This window comes from Emys orbicularis, chromosome 2 (assembly GCF_028017835.1).
Source record: "Emys orbicularis isolate rEmyOrb1 chromosome 2, rEmyOrb1.hap1, whole genome shotgun sequence".
Classification (NCBI taxonomy): Eukaryota; Metazoa; Chordata; order Testudines; family Emydidae; genus Emys; species Emys orbicularis.
The window spans coordinates 206,830,931-206,855,411 of NC_088684.1; the positions used below are offsets into that span (position 1 = coordinate 206,830,931).

At 39.3% G+C, this 24,481-nt stretch overlaps 1 protein-coding gene across 1 annotated transcript in view; it reads right to left on the bottom strand.

Annotated features, from left to right (window-relative positions):
* The window catches only part of BBS9 (Bardet-Biedl syndrome 9), a 240,197-nt gene that overhangs the window by 116,507 nt on the left and 99,209 nt on the right, over positions 1–24,481 (bottom strand). The window contains exons 14-18 of the mRNA XM_065399981.1: positions 23,321–23,425; positions 20,663–20,677; positions 13,362–13,502; positions 11,622–11,717; positions 4,510–4,682 (exon numbers count right to left, since the gene is read on the bottom strand). Of these exons, the coding sequence (XP_065256053.1) occupies positions 4,510–4,682; positions 11,622–11,717; positions 13,362–13,502; positions 20,663–20,677; positions 23,321–23,425 (530 nt within the window). The remainder of the gene's footprint in view (positions 1–4,509; positions 4,683–11,621; positions 11,718–13,361; positions 13,503–20,662; positions 20,678–23,320; positions 23,426–24,481) is intronic.

Here is a 24,481-nt window from a genome sequence, read left to right on the forward strand (position 1 = left end):
CAATCACATAACAGAAAGACATTCTAAAAACTGGCTCTCCAGCAGTAACTGGAGTTCTCCAAATAGGTACTTTCCGCCATATGATTGGCACACTGCGAATACCAGAAGTCAGCAAAATAAACATTGCAAGACGTGCTGCTCCCAGGACATGGGCAATATGACATTAGTCTTCCCTAATGCTTCTCAAGTGACCATAAAAGGGGAACGGCAAAAAGGAGGCTGGCATAACAGAAGATACAAACCATGATAATGGATAATCAACATGATATCCACGTAGAACAGCTCAGGGAAGCTAGAGCAAACTAAACAGTACCCTTGAGAGTGGGAGGAAATAAAGAGGGAATTAGAAAATCTCAGATGATACTCTTGCTGTGCACCGAAAAAACGGAAAAAAAAAGGGTCTGTCAAAATTAACAGGGAGGGAAACATGAGGATTGCCGTGACAACACAGAACAGAACTTTGCTCTGTTCAAGAGAGAGGAGACTCTTTAACCAGATAATAAATACTGATGCACCTTCACAAGCCATCAGAATGGACAAAGGCTATGATATGTTAATTGGTGGCTAACTTACTATAGTCACAATCACACCAGTTTTTCAAACTTCAAAATGTATTTAGGCTTATTTAGGCTTCACGATTTATTTAGGATTGGTCAAAGTTAGCCAATTAACAACATGCAACCTTCTATTTTTATCTCTCTAGGTTTGATCCTGTTCTGATTATAGTTAATGCGAGTTTTGCTAGCTTCACTGGGAGCAGAATTGGGCTGGTCGATACAAAGATTTACACAAACATTATAACTAGATGCTAGAGAAAATGTAATAAAATATTAAAATGATATCATGGAAAACAGGCCTGTGATCCAACTCAACCACTTGGGGGAAACAAAATGAAGCAGGGATGTGCCCCGGAAACTTAAAATTTAGGCAAAGAAAAATACATGTCTACAGGGTTTCTGGCATAGAGACTCTCTCTCTTTTCTGTTTGCTCAGCACCCAAGACAACGGAGCCCTAATCTGCATTACCGGTTTGGGGCAACTACTAGACTATAAACGCTTAATAATAAGTCCAGCCTTTTCAGAAGTCACTCAGTAGCACTCTCCATAATTTTACACACACTAAAGATTTAATAAATTAAACAAATAAAAATGTTACATTATTTAGAATATAGTAATGCTCGTGCTTTGGCATCTTTGGGTGTTTCAGGACTGTTGCTTTCTCTCATGCAAGAGAACTTCAATACCCAAATGGCAGCACACTACAGCCAAAAAAAGAGAAAACTCTAGGGCTATGAGCTATAATACATCATGAGCCATATCCCATTATTGCCAAAGGATACAGGCTAAAGCCATATGAGCTGTGTCTTAGATTAGCCATTAAAGAAAATGATCATACTCAGAAGAGTTATACAGTGACTAAAAAGGAAAATTAGATTTGGTTATAATAGAGTTTTTAAACTGTTTTTGGAGCCATGTGTCAAATAAACCCCATGTAGGTTGAAATGATACTCCAAGGCACAAATATTTGTGCCCAGTGTTTCTTGTTTTTTGACTCATTTTGGTCAACACCATTTTTCTAAAAATTGGTCAGGTGGAAGCAGGAGCACACTTATGCAACTCACTTTGCGAAACTACTGGGGGACTCTGAAGCTAGGCTCGGGCCTACACAGATCCTTCCAAAACTTTACGGTATCCTGACTGGAACTTATGTCTTTCTCCATGATGGCCCCATGTCTCAGAGTGATGTGACAGCACCACAGAACTTTTAAAAATTATCTTTAATTCGTATGTCCATGTGTCACCACCTTTGCCCCACATACAGTATTTCAGTGGTTCTCAACCAGAGGTCCGGGGCCCCCGAGGGGGCCACAAGCAGGTTTCAGCGGGTCCGCCAAGTAGAGCTAGTGTTAGACTCGCTGGGGCCCAGGGCAGAAAGCTGAAGTCCCACTGCATGGGGCTGAAGTCTGGGGCCCTGAGCCCTTCCACCTGGGATTGAAATCAAAGCCGGAGCAACTTAGCTTCCTGGGGGCCTCTGTGGCATGAGGCTCCAGGCAATTGCACTGCTTGCTACCCCCTAACGCTGGTCCTGGCTTTTATATGCAGAAAACTAGTTGTTGTGGCGCAGGTGGGCCACGGAGTTTTTTTATAGCATGTTGGTGGGGGGGCCTCAGAAAGAAAAAGGTTGAGAACCCTGCGGTATTTTACCTTTGAAAAGAAACAGTTTTCAAAGAGCTATTCTCTTTCACGCAGCTTGCCAAATTCTAACTTACCTGGGGCGGTGGGCAGTACATTTAGTTTGGTTTACTTTATTTTTTATTTAATTTACACAAGCTAGCTAAAATATTGGGATTTTTTTTTTTATCATCATGGTCAGGAGGGAAACTGTGCAGGGTTTGTGCCTGGGCCAACAAATGTGTGTGATGATTTTGTAATGCTGCCTTAACAAAAGAGGTAACTGGAAGTCAATGTTTTTCAGTCTAAAGGGACTTTTTATGGTTAACAAAATGAGTCGGTCAAAACAAACGTTCATGGCTTCAATATCATGGCATTAAATTGTTAAAAATAGCAAATGTAAGTTGGCACATCACCAGCGACAAATTCCAGAGCGAGTCTCACCATTAAAATGAAGTGAGTAAGTGAGGAATTTAGAGCCAGATTATGGTCAGCTCCTGTCCAGATGCACAATGTGGAGAGTACACAGAGTATCATCCCCACTTGTATCACTTGCCCAGGGAAACCATATGCTCCCCAATCACAAGGGTTGCTCAAGGCTAACACATGCTCCACCTTCCAGAAATTAAACACATAATAATGGTTTTTAGAATAATTTTCAACAACACTTTACATTTTTGACAGTAATGGCTAAAATAGTGGGACTTCAAGCACTAGAGAATTTTAGGCTTTATTACATTTAAACATCACTGACTTAAACAATTTTCTATTCAGAAATTAACTTCCATAATAAATAAATGCTTACCACTAATACAGACCTTTTAATCTTCAAAGACCTTTATAAAAAAGTTAATTAATCTTAATAGCTCTGAGATGTAAGTGTGACAGATATGGCAATTTCCTGCCATATCCTTGGGAGAACTCACTGAATTAAGTTTAAGTCTTTTCAGAGTCCACTGTATTAAATTAATGGCTTTTGTATTATTGTGGGGTGGGATTGCATATAACTTCTCACCGGCAGGATGGGGGAGGAGGGGGCAGGAAATGGGACATATGTTAGACCTGTGGGTTCAAAGGACTATACTGAACAATATGCCAGACAAGAAGGGACTTTGGGAACAAAATTTGTTAAGTGGTTTTCCTGGGGAATGTCTAGGGCAGTGGTTCTCAAACTTTTGTACTGGTGACCTCTTTCACATAGCAAGTCTCTGAATGTGACCCCCCCCTTATAAATTAAAAACACTTTTTTATATATTTAACACCATTATAAATGCTGGAGGCAAAGCAGGGTTTGGAGTGGAGGCTGACCGCTTGCGACCCCCCATGTACTAACCTCACGACCCCCTGAGGGGTCCCAACCCCCAGTTTGAGAACTCATCGTCTAGGGTGAGGTGAATACACCACCTTTGATTATTGAAGCTATGCCCTGAGGAATGGGTCACCTGCTACATGAGACCAAGATGAAAGGCCCAAGCTTTATAAGAGAAAAATCAAACTATTCATGGTTGTTCTGGTTCTGAATTAGAGACAGTTATGAACTAGTAACCGCAGGGAAAACCCCGCTGTGGATTTTGAAGAACTGATACCCACAAGAGCCCAAGTTTGGAGTTAGGGTGACCTCTGGTAAGATTTTTAGCATCCACGTAGGTTCTTTTATTGTTTCTAATATGTTTTGTCTGTAATGCTTTCACCTTAAGAATACATGTGCTTGCTTAGAAAGAGCTGTGTGGTAAGTTGTAACTGTGGGCAATTACACTGTTCATAACCTCTAAGGAGAAAGCAGAGTGGAGACACTAGCCTTCTAGGAAGTCTGGTTTGCTGAGGATATCACAGTGTAGGCAGGGAACTGTGAAGCCTGGCAAAATCCCAGTCAGGAGGGAGACACACGCAGTCTCTACAGAAGATAGGTGATGGCTGAGGAGCCAGGAGCCTAGAGTGAGTGCCTTTGATGGACCCTGGAAGGGGAATACAGGTGCAGTTACCCTGAACTGTGAGAGTAAGCAAAGACATAAATATCCATCTTCCGGATGTGAAAACTGAGACGTTAAGTGACTTGCCCAACATCACAAAGGGAGTCAAATCAGAGATAAGACATCCTGATTCCCATTCCTGAATTCAGACCACTAGGCAAGCCAAGCTTCAATACAGCTGCATTGCAGGCTCTAATGCACTAGATCAGAAGCCCACCATTAAGGTAGCAAGGGGATGCCCCGGTTAACATTTGGGGAAAAAAACAGAAATACTGTGGTAGGGATTAGGGACAACTAATAGTGAGCAAAACTGAATATTAGAAAGTAATGACATATCTATCAACAGCTTAAATATTGTGAGACATACCTCAAAATGGCAATCAATTAGTTCAAAATATTCTTGTAAAGGAACTGAACCAGAAAAGGTACATGTGAAGTCTTTGCTATTTTCCTTCTTGAAATGTTCTTCAAGACGAAAAGTGAGCTCTTTTGTGATTAGCCAAAGGTCTTCTAATTGTTCACTCTGGATTCTATACCGCTCTTTAAAAACAAAAAAGAAACAAAAAAGGAGTAAAGAAAGATGAAGCCATATATACTAGTTCATATTCTGTAGATAAGTCATTATACAAAGGAATTAGTCCAAGTTGTGAAATAGTTCCAAAATCTTTTTAAAAGGCTTCATTAAAAAAAACAATTTTTGTTAGTGTTGTTTAAGTATTTCTGACATTTCATCTACCTAAGGTAGTTCTAAGTTACCTATCCTTGTAATTTTATCCATGTTTTTCCAACACTTAATAGTCAAATTTTGTAGCCAGATTCCCAAGCTTCTAGAACCTGAACCAGGTCAGTTGTTTTATGCAGAACTTTAAGTCCCCAAAATATGATTTCACCAAAATAAGTACATAACTTAAACGCTATTTCTTTTTAGTCACATGTTATAGTCTTAATTCTACAAGAGCAATATCAGACTACTTGACTTTGTTGTACCAAGAGCAAAGTATGAAAGTATTTATTGCTTGAATGTTATTTACTGTAAACTAAGGGCTAGATCAGGGGTAGACAACCTATGGCATGTGTGCCGAAGGCGGCACGCAAGCTGATTTTCAGTGGCACTCACACTGCCCGGGTCCTGGCCACTGCTCCGGGGGCTCTGCATTTTAATTTAAATGAAGCTTCTTAAACATTTTAAAAACCTTATTTATTTTACATACACCTCTACCCCGATATAACGCTGTCCTCGGGAGCCAAAATATCTTACCGCGTTACATGTGGAACTGCGTTATATCGAACTTGCTTTGATCTTTACCGCATTATATCTGAATTTGTGTTATATCGGGTTGCGTTATATCGGGGTAGAGGTGTACAACAATAGTTTAGTTATATATTATAGACTTATAGAAAGAGACCTTCTAAAAATGTCAAAATGTATTACTGGCACGTGAAACCTTAAATTAGAGTGAATAAATGAAGACTCGGCACACCACTTCTGAAAGGTTGCCGACCCCTGGGCTAGATCATGGAGCACAAAGGGGATGGAGAACTGCCCTAACACAGCAGCCAGTGATTCCCCTAATGTATGGGGAATCCCCGGGTAGTGGTATAAAGCTAATATAACTAGCTCTATGCTGTTCACTCCCACCACCCAGATTTAATGAGCTTTCCTGGTCAGGTTAGGATGAGAGCTGAAGCTCAATGCACTCCAGTAACAAGAGGCCAGCACAGCGATCCCTACGGAACCTCTATTAATGAAACATTAAGTAGCCTTTAGGATGCTCTGAGTTATGATATGGGTCAAGAATCAGGGAAACAAACATTTGGCTCTCTCATACCTGTATGTTCAAAGATATAGATAAAACCAACAAATTAAATTCTACCCAGAAACCATCAGGCAATAAGTATAGATCCCAGAGCAGAATGCATTGCAGTAAATTAAATTTGAGAAAAGCATGGATTATGGTATCGAAATCCGTGTCTGTAAGAAACAGCTGAAATCTTCTGGGCAGACTGGGATTAAAGAGAGACTTGCCTAGATATTACTGGTAAACAGTTGTTCAACAGCAGTTAGAAATTTAATAATGCACCAAGAATGTGAACTTTAGGAATAAATGACAGATATGCACCCTCAATAAGAGGAGCAGATGTAAACCTTGCCATATCTTCCAGGTCCTTCCCCAAGTATCTCTTCAGTTTTATTAGGAAGCACTGTGCTAATAGAGGTGGCATCTTTCTCTTATTTATTTATTCATCTCATTTTTTAAAATGTACCCATCCAGTGTTCTGGGTTCGTGCACAAACTTTATAAAAACTATACAATGACATTTTACCAATATATGATAATCCCTTCAAAACTAAAGCTTTCTGAGCACCATCACCCATCTACAATATTCATCCAGAAAAAACCCTGGAGAACGGATGCAACTTGCAGTGTGATCAGTGTTGGCTCATTTATACTCTGATAAACCAACTGGGGATAGGGTGACCAGATGTCCCGATTTTATAGGGACAGTCCCGATATTTGGGGCTTTGTCTTATATAGGTGCCTATTGCCCCCCACCCCCTGTCCCGATTTTTCACACTTGCTGTCTGGTCACCCTAACTGGGGAAGAGAAGTTACCAGCTGAAGATCCCTCATTTAAAATTCACTGGCTCTAGCCTCATCATGATTAAATCAGGTAAAATGTTAAGATTGAGCACTCTTGGTGACTTAAACTGCTGCATTATCATACAAGCAAAGTCGTGGTACCAGTGATAACCAGGCCCCATCCCATTTAAGGTCCTGACAACCTTCATTTAAATAAATAAATAAATAAATGTGGTCATGGCTATTTTATCTTGAATAATTACATTTTACATTACATCAACATTCCCACAACAGTTTCAAGCAGAAAACCATTCTTCACTTCAACTCCTAAAAAACACTGTGTTGCTTTCCTAATGAAGAATGGCTGCACACACCACCTGAAATGTTGTTAATTTAGATAATAGGGGAATTATATCAATGTATAGAAAGAATCTGTAATGTGATCTGTGATCCTGCTGGATAAAAGGTGTTAATGTAAGAATAAAATATTAAACCGAGACAAAAACCAGTTATTGGCATTAGCCCATGTCATCTTTAACAACAAATTCACCTAGTTAAATAATATTTTAATAAGTTGTAAATCATACAGCTGACAGAAAAAAGCTACACTTCTGATTCTACATCATATTTGTATGCAATTCTTCTCTCTCCAGTTTCTTGTACAGCAAATCAACACTAACTAAAAGTAAAGAAAGGAAAATGCTGTTGAAAACCATAATCATTTTTTTTAAAATAATGGTTATCCAGAGAGACATTTTTGAACAACACTGCCATATTTCTTTTCATTATTCATCCATCAATACACTGTCTGAGAGGAAATACAAAAGTGCAGCTGTGATGCAAAAGGTCACTGAGGTTTTGGATACAGAAAAATAGAGATTGTTTTTAATCATTTTTTTTTACTCGTTAGCAAAGTTCACAGTAAAATCAAATGAACCAGAAGTTTTTAGAACATTCGTATACTTATTAAACATTTTCTCAAGATTAGTAATCCAAGATTGTTTGACATGAACACTGGCATTACTCCCAGAATATGCATTTTACTGAAGGGAGAATGACAAATTCCGTTTACAAAGTTACAGGAAAGAAGCAAGTTTTATTTAAAAACATGTCTATTAAAGACAAGAACACCATCTGTTAAAGATAACATTCAACCTACTTTCCATTTTTTTAAAATCTCACAGTGAAATGGCTGGGCCTGATGGATACAGCATTGGATTTTGCCTTTTCTTTCCTTTTAGTGAAATGAGCTTGGAAAGTTTGAGACCAAATCAACAGCCACTTCATTTATAATTGACATAACTAATACATTAATGGTCTAAAGTGGGGATGGGGCACCATCCACCTAGTTTTCCCTAAAATAGTTTCAATACATTTTTTGCTGGTCAATACAAACACAATCTAACTGTATTTGGGAGCAAGGTAGTCATTTACTGTATGTGACTTAGTAGGCTATTTGGCTGAAGGAGAAGGTTAATTAGATTTGGAAAAAGTATATATGAACAAGGGAAACTGAGAAACCTTAATTGTACCACATCAATGCTCTAAAAATAGAAATTCAATGGAAGCAGTAACAATTAGCTGTTTTTCTGCTTTCCAAGTGCCTTTATAATAGTCAACCAATTTAATGTTTAAATGTAGAAAAAGCTTTTCCACTGCAAGTTACAAGTACATTTCTTTCAGAAAACTCTGACATAGAAAAGCAGATGACTCCGGGGATTAATGGATTACAAACTCTTTCAAATCCAACCTAGGATGAGAGTGACTGAAAGTGTTTACAACTCAATGGTAGTTTATCTGAAAGAGTTCCAGTCTAGTGCGTAGGAGACAAGCATCCATATCACAAAAAATTCCAACATAATTAGCACTAAAGGCTTTTCTAGACCAGGATAAAAAGGTTTAATTTTTAAAATATGTTGGCTAACACATTTTAAAATCTTAGTGCCTACAGGGCAAGCTGAATTTTAACATACATTCAAGGTGAAACTCCAGTTCCTCCCCAGGATTCATTTTGATTAGCTAATGTGATGAACATGCTTTTTCTACATTAGGGTTTTTTAATTCTTAGTTAAAATGGATTAGCTAATACATTGTAAAAACAGACACAGTAACTGGCATCCTTGTTTGCAGCCTTAACAAAGAAGCTATAAACTAAATGGGTACAAAGACTTTCACCACCACTGCACCAAGTCCTTCCAGATCAGCATTGAGACACATTTGAGGTGGAACACGGGAGAAGTTTGCACTTCCTCTGGTCCATGCTGTACTTGTTCCATCAGCAAAGGACTTCAGTCTCAAAGCACTGTTATTTTCCCAGGGACCATCAGTTTATCTGGTACAGGTCACTTGCTCTACACATTTTTTGTTTTTAAAAAAAGAAAACTTCCAAATGATCTCACGGAAAAGGAAAATTTTATTATACAAACACAGCTAATACATGATTTACGTGACAGGATAACGAGTGGTCCCTAATACTTATACATTCAGTCCGCACTCCGGGTCACACACAACTTAGCCATTCAAACACAACTCATTTTAATAGCATGAAATTCTACCAAACAGCATAATGCATTAAATGCATTAAATGCATTTGTATTATTGATAACCTTTGCTCATAGAAGCCCTAAGAATGAAATACCACTACATGGAATTTCCTTATGTATAATATTTTTTCAAAGTGTTTCATACACTTTAAAGATTTTTTTCCAAGATACAACTTAACCAAAAAAGATTTGATGTATTTTGTAGCTACCCCTGCCAATGTGAATTAGATATTAGCCATACGCGGTTGCTACATGGAAAGTGGCATGAAACACCTCATTTGTTTTCAAAAGGCTTCCCAGACAAGACAAGAAAAATGATGCCTAGTTAGACTAGGGGGAAGAATAAATGTTTTCAATCTTCTATGTAGTGTGATCCTTACAGGTCAGGTCTAAGAAACAAATAAGGCAGTGTGGGAAAGTTTATATTAAGACTGGAAGCATCATTCCTAGCTTGTGAATAAACAAAATCAGAATGGAGAGGAAAAACCTGGGGGTTAGAGTGAAAGGATTGAAAATCATGTCCTCACTAAACGTTAAAATACATTCAGTCTAGCCAGTCAGATCATCAACTCATGTAAGTCAACATGGATCTATTCCATACATGTGAAATGTTTAATACAACAATTCCATAAAATAGGAATCTAAGTAACTGATTTTAACTTCAGTTTATAAGTAAAACTCTATTTATATATCCTTTAAATTCTTTGGTTCCTAAAACCTATTACTGAATGTTCCAGTTATTTCAAACTGTTTAAATTCTACTGTCAACTTAAACAAATATTAAAAGTCAACAAACAATAAAACACAGCACACAAATAGTGCACACATAACCTAATTCAAACAAATATGAATACTATAAATGTAAAATGACTGATATTGTGAAAGGTCTTTAATAACCACTGTCCAGATGTTTCCAGTCTTTAATGGCTTTGATGGTGTTAAAGAAGTATTAAGTATTTTCTCACAGTTTAGAATGCCTTACCTTGATGCCACTGATATTTATAAAAGCCATCTTGAATAAATTATTTTAAAAACACACATTTCTTAGTGATTTGGATTACAGTAGAATCTCAAGGATACGAACACCAGAGTTACGAACTGACTGGTCAACCGGACACCATGTTAAACCGGAAGTAACCAATCAGGCAGCACCAGAGACCAAAAATCCCAACCAAATACTGTACTCTGCCTGTATTGCATCTGAAAGGTGCCTTTCCACACCCTTATCGCCACCCCCACACATGGGGCACCCACTTACAGCTAGGAAGTGAAGATGCTGTGATTCACAGGCAAAGCTGTGAGCTCCCGCTGCCAGTCCAAGGCAGCCGGACCAGGAGCAGCACTGAGGTCTGCGCTGCTTTCCTGTAGGCCAGGGTGCTGTTTTCACCCTCCTCCCCCCCCACTCTGCCAGGAGGGAAACGCACTATTTTCACCCCTCCACCCTGGCAAGGAGGGGGATACACGTTTGTCCGGGCCAGGGAAAGAAGCTGTCTGAAAGGAAGCTGCCTAGCTGCCTCTGGAACCTGGCCCAGAGTTTGAACTGCTGGAGCTGAAGCTGGATTTTGTTTAGAGTTATGAACATTTCAGAGTTACAGACAATCTCCATTCCTGAGGTGTCCGTAACTCTAATTTTTATAATTGTAATTTTATTTGGATAAAAATATTGCAGATCAACAAACTAGCTTTACTGTCTGTCACTTAATCAAGATAGTGTTCATATATCATCCATTCTATGTCCTCCAGTTTGAACTCAGTAGTGGGCAACAAGTATTTTCGTTTTTAAATTTGGCATTTAGGCATGTAAAAATGTAGACAGGTGCCTAATCTGTAAGGTGTTTCTCTAACTCCCACTGAAAGTCAAGGGGCATGGAAAGTTAAGTGGAATTAGACACCTAACCTGCTTGCGTGTTTTGTAAATCCCACCAGATGCCTATCTGCATCTTGAAGCACCTAAATACCTAGCTAAACGCTAAAAAAAAAAAAAAAAGATTTTTCAGTCTTGAATAAAGACCTATGACATTATAAAATGTATATGCAATAACTTAAAAAAACACAAATTATCTGGTGCCCTTTTAGTGATTTTCAGAAAACTACTATACGATAACTAAGTAGGATTTTGTTTAGTTTCAGCATTTCCTTGCTTCTCTAAAATATTATTGGAAGGTTCAGGGAATTTGCTCAGGGACTGCCTATTCACATTAAGAGAACTTCTGTGTAAAATTCCCCATGCAGCAACTAATATACTACATGTGGACAGACACTCAGCTGGTTGAAATCAGCATACACACACCTGTTTATGATCTGGCCCATAATCTTATCTTAATCCATAATTAAATTATTTCCAATATTACTCACGTGAGGTTTTTGAAGCAAGAAGAGTGATTCTAGAACCAGTTAAGAACTGGAATCCCAGAACATTTACCTGATCTTCATCAGACTGATCAGCAAAGTCTACAAGAGAAAATTCAAAATAAACTACATAAGTATCTTGCTATCAGTAAAAGATTGCAGCAAACTTCTGATCCACATTAAAGGGTAGACTGTCTTTGCACAGGTAATACATATGAGGGAGATCTGCATACAAAGGGAGTCATGCAAGGCAGAGAACAGCAGCCATCCCTGTGAGTGGAGATTGCTTAGTCCATGCTGCCTTCAGGAAGTAAGTAATCCAGAAAGAGGCAGAGATAAAGCATGGCCAGGGCCCCTTCTCCCACCCAATGCACCAGCCCACAGAACATAGGGTGACCAGATGTCCCGATTTTATAGGGAAGTCCCGATTTTGGGGTCTTTTCTTATATAGGCTCCTATTACCCCTTACCCCCTGTCCAGATTTTTCACACTTTGTTTGGTCCCCCTAACAGAACATGACCAGGGCACTGTGGGTTTCAATCTGCAACGGCCCCTAAGATAGTACAGGGTGAATCCTGTGCAGCCCCAGAAGAGACTGTACCTCCAGAATGCTCCCCCCGGGGAGATGCAATTCCACACTGCCCTCTACTCAAAGTTCTGTGGAAATTTCACAGATGAGCCCCACAACTCTATAACCTATTGGAAAAAGACCTTTCGATTTTCAGAGTTCAGTCTCATCTTTCAGTAAATAGTCATTCTTCACCATCTACCTTGTTAAATTAGCTACTATACAATTTTACTACTGTATGTAGTGCACTGTAAAGCACACCTGGTTTTAAAAGGGCTGGACCAAGGGTATGTACATAACTCCACCATCATCGCAAAAAAATCAGAAGGAGGAGGGGAGAGAATAGCCAATATGCATTAATGGACCCACACAAACCCACAGTTTCCTCATAGATCAAAAGAGGATCTATTTAGCTCCTTATTCAGCCACTGTAAAAAAAATATGAATTTAAAGCTACACAATTTGATGCACCCCTTTGGCTACAAGTCTGCAACATATGTTTTAATTAAATACTGTAAATATATGTGTTGTTCTGGACCAGTACACACTGTTTTGGGGCCGTTGGACAAATTGTAAATTTTGCTCTACGTAGGTTTCCCTTTTGAAAACTGTCTTATTACATTTTTCAATTTGATCAATAAAATAATATTGATGTGAAACACAAAATTATAAAATAAAATGCACTATTTTAAAAAAATATCTATAAAACAGAAACTCATAACAGGGAAAAATTTTCAAAGCTTTCAGATAACACTGGAACCTATACTGAAACCTAAATGCAGAAGACACAAAAACCCAGAAAGGCAAGTCTTTATAGGATTACTTACCTGAAGCTTAAATACATTTGAAAATCAGTACATACAGTAAAGGAAAAATAGTCACACTTGAAGTAATGCAACATCAGAGTCACAAATGAAGCATTTTGATACGTTGGTTTCCATGCAGTAAACCATAATAATTATGATAAAATTTTAACAAAATTTAAAGCCCTACATTGATTTATCCTGATAATACACATCATACCTTCGTACACTAAAGCCAACCAAAAATATTCAGCTTTGTATTTATCATTTGGCAATTATCTTATAATTACCCTATCATTACTTCATGATGAAAGATTCCAATCTGAATTCCTAACATTTCTTATGTTACAGACACATCACCATCAAAAGTCCTACCTGGGAAAAGGTTCACAAGACTGACAGGAGGTTTATTGGTATCAATAGTTAGTTTGTGGTTTGCTGTTTTTGAAGGTTGAGCTGGAAAGCAAATTAATCGCAAAGGTAGTCTAAATTTACACTGAGCAACTCTTGGTATTCCTGAAATGACAGGACAGATAGTTTGCATTAACAGTGACAGTATCTGTATTCTGAGGGCAAGACATTTCATGACATTGTTTATAAAAAAGCTATATACATTTTTAGTGTAGCTCAGGAAGTCATTAAAACAAAATGGTCAAGCCGTGCAAACTTTTGGATTAAGGTTAATTTTCAACTAACAATGAAAAACACTCTTTTAATGACAAATTAAAACTGAATGTTTTGGTTTCAGACTCCATGAAAATATTAACCAAATCTATTAAAGCTGTATATCTGTATTCATAGTGATTATATAGCACTAAAGAATATTGTAAGTTTGTACAGACCTTCAGCCAAACAATTCCACTTTAATATGACTGTGAGTTGCACGGCATATGCCTCATGTGTTGAATGGAGGGAATGGATACAGCAGCAATGTATTATGCACTCCTCTCAATTATCATGACAACTACACACTTCTTCAGAACATACATGGTTGTTTATTTGTCATACCCTTAAACAAAATCTGTCCTCCATCAAATGGCAGCAAGTTTTGGCTTAATAAAATACTGTCCAGTAGATGTTAACATTTGTCTAACCTTTGATAGAAATTGCACCCAGCCCTTCATAAGCAAAAAATCAAAAGATATCTTTTCAGTGTGCTGCCTTCTCACTTACATATTCTAACAAAAACAGACATTTGTACTTAAAAAATTACATTTGGTTAAACCAGTTTAAAATAATGCTGCATCCACTTTCCATTGAACATCCTGAAACTTTGCATCTCAACATCAGTGAGTTATACAATCGATTTGAAAATAAAATTCTTAATTAAAATTAGAGAGACAAGGTTGGTGAGGTAATATCTTTTACTTGGCCAGCTTCTGTGGATGAAACAGTCAAGCTTTCGAGCTCCACAGAGCTCCTCTTCAGGGCTGGGAAAGGTACTCTGAGTATCACAGCTAAATACAAGTTGGAACCAATTGTTTAGCATAAGCTGTTAACACATATTGTAAGAGACCATTGAAGGTGAAGTAGCCTGTTAACACCTCTGCAGTCATAGGACAAAAAAGGGTGCTAAGTGGGTTACAGATCAGATTCATGGTTTATTATAAAAGTGTCTTTATTAATACCATGACTCTCAATGTCTAGCAAAGTTATGAATGTAAGCTCCCAGGCTTCTGAAGGTGTTGTGCAGGTTTCCTTTGAGGGCAAGGACTGAGAGATCAGATATGGAGTGATCATTTTGTGAAAAGTGTTTATAGGGTTTTTGTCTTTCATCATTTTTCTGTGTGAGTTCATTTGAAAGCATAGTGATTGCCTGGTTTCATCCACCTAGTTGTTATTGGGGCATTTAGTTCACTGGATGAGGTACACCACATGTTGTGATAGCCATGTGTAGGACTGATGGATCTTGAAACATGTGGCATGGGGAGTATTGATCATCATAGCAGTGGATACACATATACAGGTTTTGCATCTGTTGTTATGGCAGGAGCTGGTGGCACTTTGAGTTGATAGGCCCTGGTCTGTGGGTACCTTGCTTCTGATGAGGTTGGCAAGGTTGTGGGGTTGTTTGAAGAATAGAAGAGAGAGTTCAGGAAAGATTTCTTTCAGGATGTGATTCCCATCGAGTATGGGTTTTAATTGCTTGGTGATACCATGTATGGGTTTCAGTGTGGGGTTGCAGATGACAACTAGTTGTGTGCAATCAGTATTTTTTTCCCTGTATTGAAGCAGTTTCCCAGGGTATTTGGGTAGCTCATTCCATAATGGGGTGGGGGGAGGGATAGCTCAGTGGTTTGAGCATTGGCCTACTAAACCCAGGGTTGTGAGTTCCTTGAGGGGGCCACAGAGGGACCTGGGGCAAAAATCAGTACTTGGTCCTGCTAGTGAAGGCAGGGGGCTGGACTCAATGACCTTTCGGGGTCCCTTCTAGTTCTATGAGATAGGTATATCTCCATATATGAATAATGCAATCTACTTCTCTCATAGAGTGTCCTTATTTGGTGAACACATGTAGGTCTGAGTGGTGGTCCCTCACCGTGAATCTCCGAAGGGAATCTTCTTTGCTGTCACGCACCTAGAATGGCAGTCTGTACAAGGGGGAAATTAGCTGTCTCTAGGGCTCAAACCCTCAGGCACGGTAGAGCAGTGAACAGTTCAGAGGCCCGGGCCCAGGCCCTTAGGCAGGGCGGGGCACCAAGCAGTCTAGAGCTCCAACCTTCAGGCAGGGTAAGAGTCTAGGAGCCCAGCCTTCAGGGAGGCGTGAGCGCCCCACACAGTCTAGGGGGCTCCGGCAAGGGGTGAGCACCCCACACAGTCCAGCATCCTAGCTCAGTGGACCGTAGACTCTCACAGGCCTTCTGGGGAGGCTGCCCCCCAGCGGATAGTGGGACACAGGCCCACTCAACTCCACTGCGTGCCAGCCCAGGATCTTAACAGTGGCGGAGTGGTCCGCCACTGGGTCAGCAGGGATCCACCCACAACACGCGGACCTTGTATCAGGCCAGCACTTAACCAGACTGCTGTCTAGTTTCCCTGGGCTACTTCCTACTCTCTCTAGCTTTGGTACCTCGATGCAGTGAGAGTCTGGTGTCTCTTCGGGATACACCGCCAGTGGCAACCCCAACAGCTCCTCAGCATTGGTTGGGTCTGGCAGCTCGGGCGAGTCCTCAGGGTAACTGAAGTCTTCTGTGGGCTCTTGCATCAACAGTGGGGAGAACACATCCGTCTCCTTTGGCAGATGCTGCTCAACTGAGCTACAGGGCCCGCCTTTTATACTTCCTGTTCCTGTCCCCTCTACTTCCGGTGTGGTGAGCATGGCCTTCCTGGTTCCGCCCACCAGGGGCATCAGGCTGTACCTCACTGTCAATCTCCAAGGGCGGCCATGTCTCTTTGCTACACACACTCACACACACACACACACACACACACCCCTCAAGCCCAGCTCCCAGTCTGGTCAGGTCAGTCAAGTCCTTATATCAGGTTTGTAGCAGTGATAATCTGGAATCACGCAAACAGATTGGGGGTCATCAGTCCTTGTTTAGAGCTTTCTTGTTAGAAATCCAGTCCAGAGAAATGAAGCAGTAAATGAAGACAAAATGGAGCTGTCTCAGGTGCCTTTTTATATCCTCCGCCATATGTAAGGAATTTTACTGTGTCAAACAAAGTCCACAGCCCCTGTCTGTGGAAAGTTACTGGCCCAAGATGGAGTCCTGAGTCACATGAGTATATCACATGTCCTTACATGCTTTGATGACTCACAGAGGCCGCCATTGTTTGTATATGTTGGGACGCATGAAGAAAACTGGTTGGCCTGTGTAGCTCCTTGTAGCTTGAAAGTTTGTCTCTTTCACCAGTAGAAGTTAGTCCAGTAACCTAACCCACTATGTCTCTATAATATCCTGGGACCAATACAGCTACAACAACACTGCAAACAACAATGGAAGCTATTTTAATTAAAATTGACATTCAATTAACATTGACCTCCTGTTGGTAACTATTCATTAAATGAATGGTGGCACTGAAGAAACTGGCAAGTCACTTTTTATTCAGCTTCAATACTGAGTTATTATTCAAATGCATATTAAAGTTTATCTTCCATTGGTAATGCAGTAAAGAAGCAGAAATGGACAGAACTGGCTACAATCTTTGGCTAGCAACATACTGCTGAAAAATTACATTTGGCATTATTGGGACTCAGCAACAATGGGAGAAAAATTATACTTAACATAACAGAAATACACACAAATGCAAATCAGAACTTGTCAAGAATATGAACAAATGTAAACCAAGACTCAATGCTTTTGAAATTGGTAACAAGTCTGAAATAATATAAATATAATATAATATAATATAATATAAAAGTCCTAGAAGCTGTAAAATGGGAAGCCCTTGGTCTAATGAGCAGGCAGCTGCCACTTTCCTTTGCCAAAACATCCATCAGGGGAATCTTTGTTTTTTCATGTGGGGAAAGCCTGTGTATGCACAAAGGTCTACCATGCTGATACCGGTATCAGCTTCACAGGAACAGTAACCCCCCATTCTGTCCTAAAGCCCCCTGATCTCCACAACCATTCCAGATGATTAGTTGGGCAGGTCTTAATTTAACCTAAATGTTTAGCATGACCAGATTTTCAGAGTGAATAAACTAAGACCCCTCTCATGGCTGGGGTGGGAACAGAGGAGATGTGAAGGCAGGAAAGCGACATTTATTATAGTCATCAGGGAAGCATGCATGGAAGGTAAGAAAGAAAAAGGAGCTCAACCTTCCTCTCCTTGGCTAAAGAATCTCCCTCCATCTCACTTCTTTTTCTTGCTACCTATGGATTTGGCTCTACATGCAAGGAAGGGCTGCTTCACGGACTTGTGCAGAGGCAAGGTCACTGGGAGGCCTTGAAAAAGCAGGTTAGGTATCAAGGCCAAGAAACAGACACACATGCATTCAGCTGCCCTGTTCTTAACTTCACTAGCGCCACTGTCTGGTAGTGCCTCCAGGTGGTAAGCCTGCAGCACTTTACAAAAATCGCAATAAAACTTGTTTACATGAAACAGTCAGGGACACAGAGACAAGCCTTAAAAACTGGGGGATCCCAGGGTTTCAGGGACACTTGCTGAAAACTGTTTCTCAATCAACTTGTGAATTTTCAAAATGCTGACTTGAACAAACTTTACATAAGTTTCTTACAAATCTCTCCATAATCTACTAGAAAAAGGAGTGAACAATCTTTTTGTTTCTCTCAATAATGACATAATACAAAAGTCTTGATATTAAATCTTGAAACATTTCAGAGGGTTGCCAACAAGAAATACTTAACAGAATTTGCCACAAAGATTATGAAATACTTTCATATTGAAAGCAAGTTTATTTTTTCTAGTATCATGCCAATTGCTCTTGGATCTCCAGTTCTCAGTTTGCCTCATCATAAATAATATTTTTTCAACATGTGCAAACGAAATGCAAATCAAAACTAAATATGACAGAACTTTATTTCCTGAAAAAAAAATCTCAATTATCTCTGGTATATACAGAAAGAGTCCAAAAATCACTGAATCAAAGGGAAGCAGAGCCAAAAGCTGCTAAAAAATATATAAAGAGTATAAAATTTATACTGGAGAATTCTTTCAGAACACTTATTTGGGCGTGCTAGAGTAATTTTACATGGGAGCAAGGAAATCCAAAGAAGGACCAAAGTCTGGCAGCCAGAACTTCCTTGATCCCTTTCTATTATGTCTGGTAATAGGCCTTGTGTCATCCTTGTCACCATTGTGTTATACTTTGCACATGTCATGTAACTTTAATACAGTAATAATGGATAACAAAGCAGATGGGATAACAATTTTCCCCCCATGTATAAAAGCAGAATTGCTCATTGGTAATGTAACCAGAGCAGATCATCATATAAATAGTATCTGCTTGAAATATGATACTTATATCTTACATGCACACAGTGTAACTGCATTAATCTTAATTATACCTTTATAAAAAGACCTTGAGTGGTAAAAGAAATAGCTGAGTCTGTGTTCAGGATGTTAAATATTCAAAGAATTGATGACCTTTCTGTTACTGACTGAGCTGAATTTAACTACTGTAGTACTCATTGTAGTAGCCCAAATAAAATAAATACATCCTCAGGCAAAATTCTGCAATCTTATTCATGCTTGAACTGAGGGAAATATTGGCTTGAGTAAAAACTACTCATATGAGTAAAGGTTGCAGGATCTGGTTCTTCATTTCTAAGAGATGTCTGATCCTATCAAATTGCATTTAAAATAAACACATCTATGCAGTAAGGCAGAACTATTCTTAGTAACAATGATGGCTTGAAATACTCCTGCTTCTACTCTCCATCCTGGGTCCCATGTAGCTGGCCTCACTCTCCGGAACAGATGGAAACAAACAGTATTTTCACTGCAGCCACTCCTCCTGCTTTATAGGGATTGTTGCAGTGGCTGAATTGTGGTTGTAGAGCACCTCATCCTGTTCCCCGGGGCTGGAGCCACTCTATTTCTTGGAGTACCTCTATTTCTTCAGCAAAACCAAGAGCAAAAGAGAGAGAGAGAGAAGGAAGGGTGCCACTAGCAGTCTCATTTACCTACTCACTAGCTGCAGCAGCTTCAGCTCTATCTCTCCGAGACTGCTAAAAAATGGATGGGTAATGAAAGAGAGGCTGAGAGAGAGAAAACTTCAAACACATGCCCATTAAGCAACCCTATCTCCAATGGGAAATCGAACAGCTGGAGACTTCCTTCCCAGCTGATCCCCAAACTGGGGTTTCTCTTTCTTTTTGGGGTGAACGTGGAATTTACAACCAATACATTTCTTATAAAATCAGCAAAACAAATGTATTTCCCACACGGACTTAATATATGCTTTAAACATATCCTGACAACAGGGAGCCTCCAAAACTCAAGAACTGTCCTTTTTCAGCTTACCTAGATGCTAGCTACCTTTCTATTCCTCTTTTATCCTCCTGTGTAATGTTACTTTGACCGCTGGGCACCACTTGACGCCATGATACCTGTCCTAATCATGGCTACATTTTGAACAACATTTGTGCTAGTATTTTTAATCATCTAGAAATCAACTTTCAGCCTTCCATAAGACAGTTCTAAGAACTGGGATGAATGCAAGCCATTCACACCACTCTGAGAACTACTGTTTCACTCTGTGCACAGATAACATGGCACCAGTTCAAATCCTGAGGGCTTTTTCACACTAAGAAAGGTTAAATAAAATTATGTTTAAATTCAGCTGAAGGTGATGAGCTATAGATAGCACTGTAAGAAGAAAGGTGGCTAAAAATACAGTAAGCAATAATAATATAATTATATTTTCCATCACTGTCGTCAAGATGGAATAAAACACTTTAATATTGTAGATTCCAATGTTATGCAGGTGAAAATGTATTATAAGTCAATAAAAAATCATCATTGGTGCATCCTACTTTTCCTATGGATAACTCTCCCCTTACGTCTAAGCCTCAATCTCTCCCATAATTCCCAGCAGTCATCCCTAGAGCAGTGCCAAGCCAGCACATTGTTCCAAGGAGGATATAAAAGCTTGTAAGAGTCACCTCCTAAAAAGTACATTCACAGTTCACTTCCAAATCTGCTTCATTGAAAATCAGCTGTCAGTTATAACACTCTGTCCAGTTTAAATATTTTCTTTCACTCACCTTCAGGATTGAGATCTACATCATAATCAGCAACAGAAAGAAGGGAGAGAAAAAAAGGAAGAATATGTAAGATATTATTTAAAGAGGAATCAAAGAAGAGACGTAATAATTAACAGTTTAGAAAAAATAAATGTAACTTTTGTTAAAGGCAAAATCCAATAAGTGTTTTTTTTTTAGTGTGTCTAAATATATAAGATGTAACACTAACCAAAAATAACCAGAAAAGGCCAGATTCATCCCTCGTGTAACTCCATCCAACTCAGTAAAAACAAATTAAATTAAACTGTATTGAATTCCACAGAGTTACACCAACCATAAATTTGACCCACAATGCTGGATCATTTAAACAAACAAAAATCCATTTCAATGAAAGGCTCCTATTCAGATATAATCAGACAATGAAAGAATATTTTTTCATGGACCTAAGTGCTATCTGAGGACTTGATTCTACAAACTCCAACAGGGATAGTGTGTTTGTATACAATTCTATTGAACTAGCCAAGCCTAATGATGGAACAGAACTTCTGAACCATTAAGTCATTTATTTTATTTAATTATTTTATGCTCCTTGTGCTGGGCAAATTCCACAATTAAACACAACATGTTCAAGTGTGGTCCTATTCTAAAGTGATTCTGTATGAAATGGCTAAATAGTGTTCTATGATTACTTTATTTCAAAGATCTCAGATCAAATGTATCCTCAGGTTACAAGTATTTGTTTCCTAACTGCAAGGCCTACAGGCTCAATATCTGAAAGTCAACCTAGGGTATTTTCTTTCATTGTTATTAACTATTACAAAAGTAAATAATTCATTAGATAATGCAAAGAAATAAGCATTCCGCTCATTCTCTCTTTGCTGTGTTGGTGCTGCAGGGCTAATAGGAGCAAAAAAGCAGTAAAAATGCACATCACTAAAATCAGGGGGTATGATTCAAGAAACCCAAGACCAGATTAGCTCAGAGCTACATGTAAATCGCACAGAGGTTGTCCGCAGACATGTCCACATGGCCCCAGACAGAGCTCTTAGGAAGGTACTGCATGCTCAGTCACTAGAAGCCATCAATCTCGGACATCCCTAGAGTGCAGGAACAGGAACTGTGTCTGCTGCTTGCACAGATGATCTGGAGCATGAGGCAGCATCCTTTAGCCTCTACCCTCTGTAGCCTGAAGCTAATCTAGCCTGAAGAGGACAGATCTGTGTTACAATGAGCCATATTTATAGTCAGATTTACAAATAAAACTGCATTTCAAACTGCCAAAATAGGTAGCACAAACACAGCATGTTGCCTTGAACTGTCCCAACCCATCACAGGAAAAACTTCTCCAGTGATGATCCATTCTCAAATTAATGCTTAACCAACATATTATGCTTTGCTAACTCAGGCTCTAATGGCCCACCAGAGAGGAGGAATCCCATAGCTAAGAGTTCACTAGCAAAAATGTTTTGCAGACTCAGTTCCTTCAGAATGTAAATCCCAGGCCTGTCAGAAGAATGCCTTGGATGACATCACATTTAGTTTCTTAAGGAAAACAAAATATGTTGTCCTCAACACTTTTTAGTACTTCTCAGAGCCTCTGAAGAATCCAATGGTCCTTAGGCTTCCTGAGATCAAGAAAAACACCCATTACAGGAATGCTGCTTCCCATACTACCTGACATACACATGGTAGTATGGGGAGTACTGAGCACATGAAACAAAGATTCCCTGAGGGAGAAATGCCCTCCATTCTGTTCCTGCAACCAGTGGGGAAGGAGGAAAAGAGAAAGCAGATTTGGTGCCAAATCTTCAGCTGATATAAATCAATGTATTTCCACTTACTCACTTTTACCAGTAGTATAAAATGTCACCCAGTTTTCTCCCAGACACACATGTTCTGACTGAGAATTAAACAGTGTGTGTAGTAATGTTTAAACATGAGACAGTCCTGACATGACATGGATCATTCAACTTAGCTCCTTGTCCTTAGATGACATCTGATTAGCCAGCAAGATGTGCAAAGACAATAGATGTCAGGGCAAACTAACCTGTTGTGTCACTATGGATGGCCTGGGGTCATTATAAAATGCAACGACTCGCGTTTTGTTCTAATTTATTCTAAACAAGTAAAACAATCATAAATGCTATTCCACAGACTAAAAGGGAAACAGGGTGAAGGAATAATCAGTCCCAGCAACCATTTAATCCTCTTCCTCTGTGCAGAGAGAGTAATTGTCACTTTTGTTGGCAGCCTCTGCAGTGAGGTCAAGGACTGAATGGTCATAAAGAGGTAATTAACTTCTCACCCCTAAAGGAGGTCCCTCTCAGGTCAGGATAGAAGCAAATTGCTGGGACAGCACATGGGAAGTCTGTTTCCCAAGTTGTAAATGTATATTGTTAACTCTGTAAACAGGTCGGGCAAGTTAATGGTGCTAAATAAAATATTAACTAAAACAACAGGAGACCAAATTCTTCAGCACACTACTATTAACTTTACAATATTTTAAAGAAGAAAGAAAGAAAGAAAGAAAGAAAGAAAGAAAGAAAGAAAGAAAGAAAGAAAGAAAGAAAGAAAGAAAGAAAGAAAGAAAGAAAGAAAGAAAGAAAGAAAGAAAGAAGAGCCATAAGGGAATCAAAACCTTTAAAAAAAAAAACCTCTTTGAAATCTCATGTTGCTCACCTGTGGGTGTACTATAGGAAGCCACAGCATTTCCTTCCAGCTCTGCTGGTGGACAATTCCCCTTCAGAAAGACAGACAGAGCTACAGCTTTAGATCTGCACGACTCTACAAATAGTAACAAAGTACATTAAATAAATACGGCCAACTGAAAGAAAACCTAACATTTTCCAATACCTAAGGAAATATTTTTAGGTTAAGTTATATTATACATTTCCATTGAACTAATTCAATCAAATCTGTACATAATTTTTTTCTTCAATATATATTATTTAAAGCAAAACAAGATGCTCCAGTTCAAAACTCTCTTAAAATGCAACAGTGAAATGTCACTGTGCAGCAAACATAAGATAGACTCAACACAAATGCAATTCTATATTGAGGTCATAGCATCAGAGCCATCAGCCCTCTGTTTCTTAGGGAACATGCGGTAGGACCATTGGAATTGACATTCCAGAAGAGACCAAAGATCTATCAATTCCATTATCCTGTCTCAGCAGTGACCAATGTTAGATGCTTTAGAATAGGGTTGTCAAACATATGGTCCATGAGCCTGTTGTGGTCAAAGACACCCACGCAGTGATTTTAGTTCAAAGACTCAAGCCTGAGGCCAGTTTATTGACATACATACCAGTGCACTGGGGTGCAGTCCGAAGACTGACACACCGAGTACCGCTCGCAGGCGGCTTTATTGCATTAAACCGCAAGCAAAGTACAAACAATACGTCATGAGTTAAGAAATTAGGGTTGGGGTCAGTCCCTCCCCTAAACCGCGAGTTAAGAAACTAGGGTCGGGGTCAGTCCCCCCTCCCCCTTCTCCCCTGGTACCTTCCTCATTATTTTCCGAGAATTGGGTGTTTATTTGGGTAGAGGGACGCTTGGTGGTTTTCCCCAGGGGTGGTACTTGGCACCAGTTTGGGTACATTTCTCAAGACACGTTATTTTCCGGGGTCTTTTGGTTAAAGATTGGGGGGGGGGGGTTTCATGGGACGCCTAAAGAGGATCTATGATTGGCTATTTTTGCAGATAGCTGGAATCACGGAGTGGGTCACAGATCACCCAAAGGAGAAGCTGCATGAGTTAAGAAATTGCATGTAGCTAAAGTTACCTATTGCTTCACACAAGTGGTTATTATATTTCATTAGTCATGAACATATTTCATTA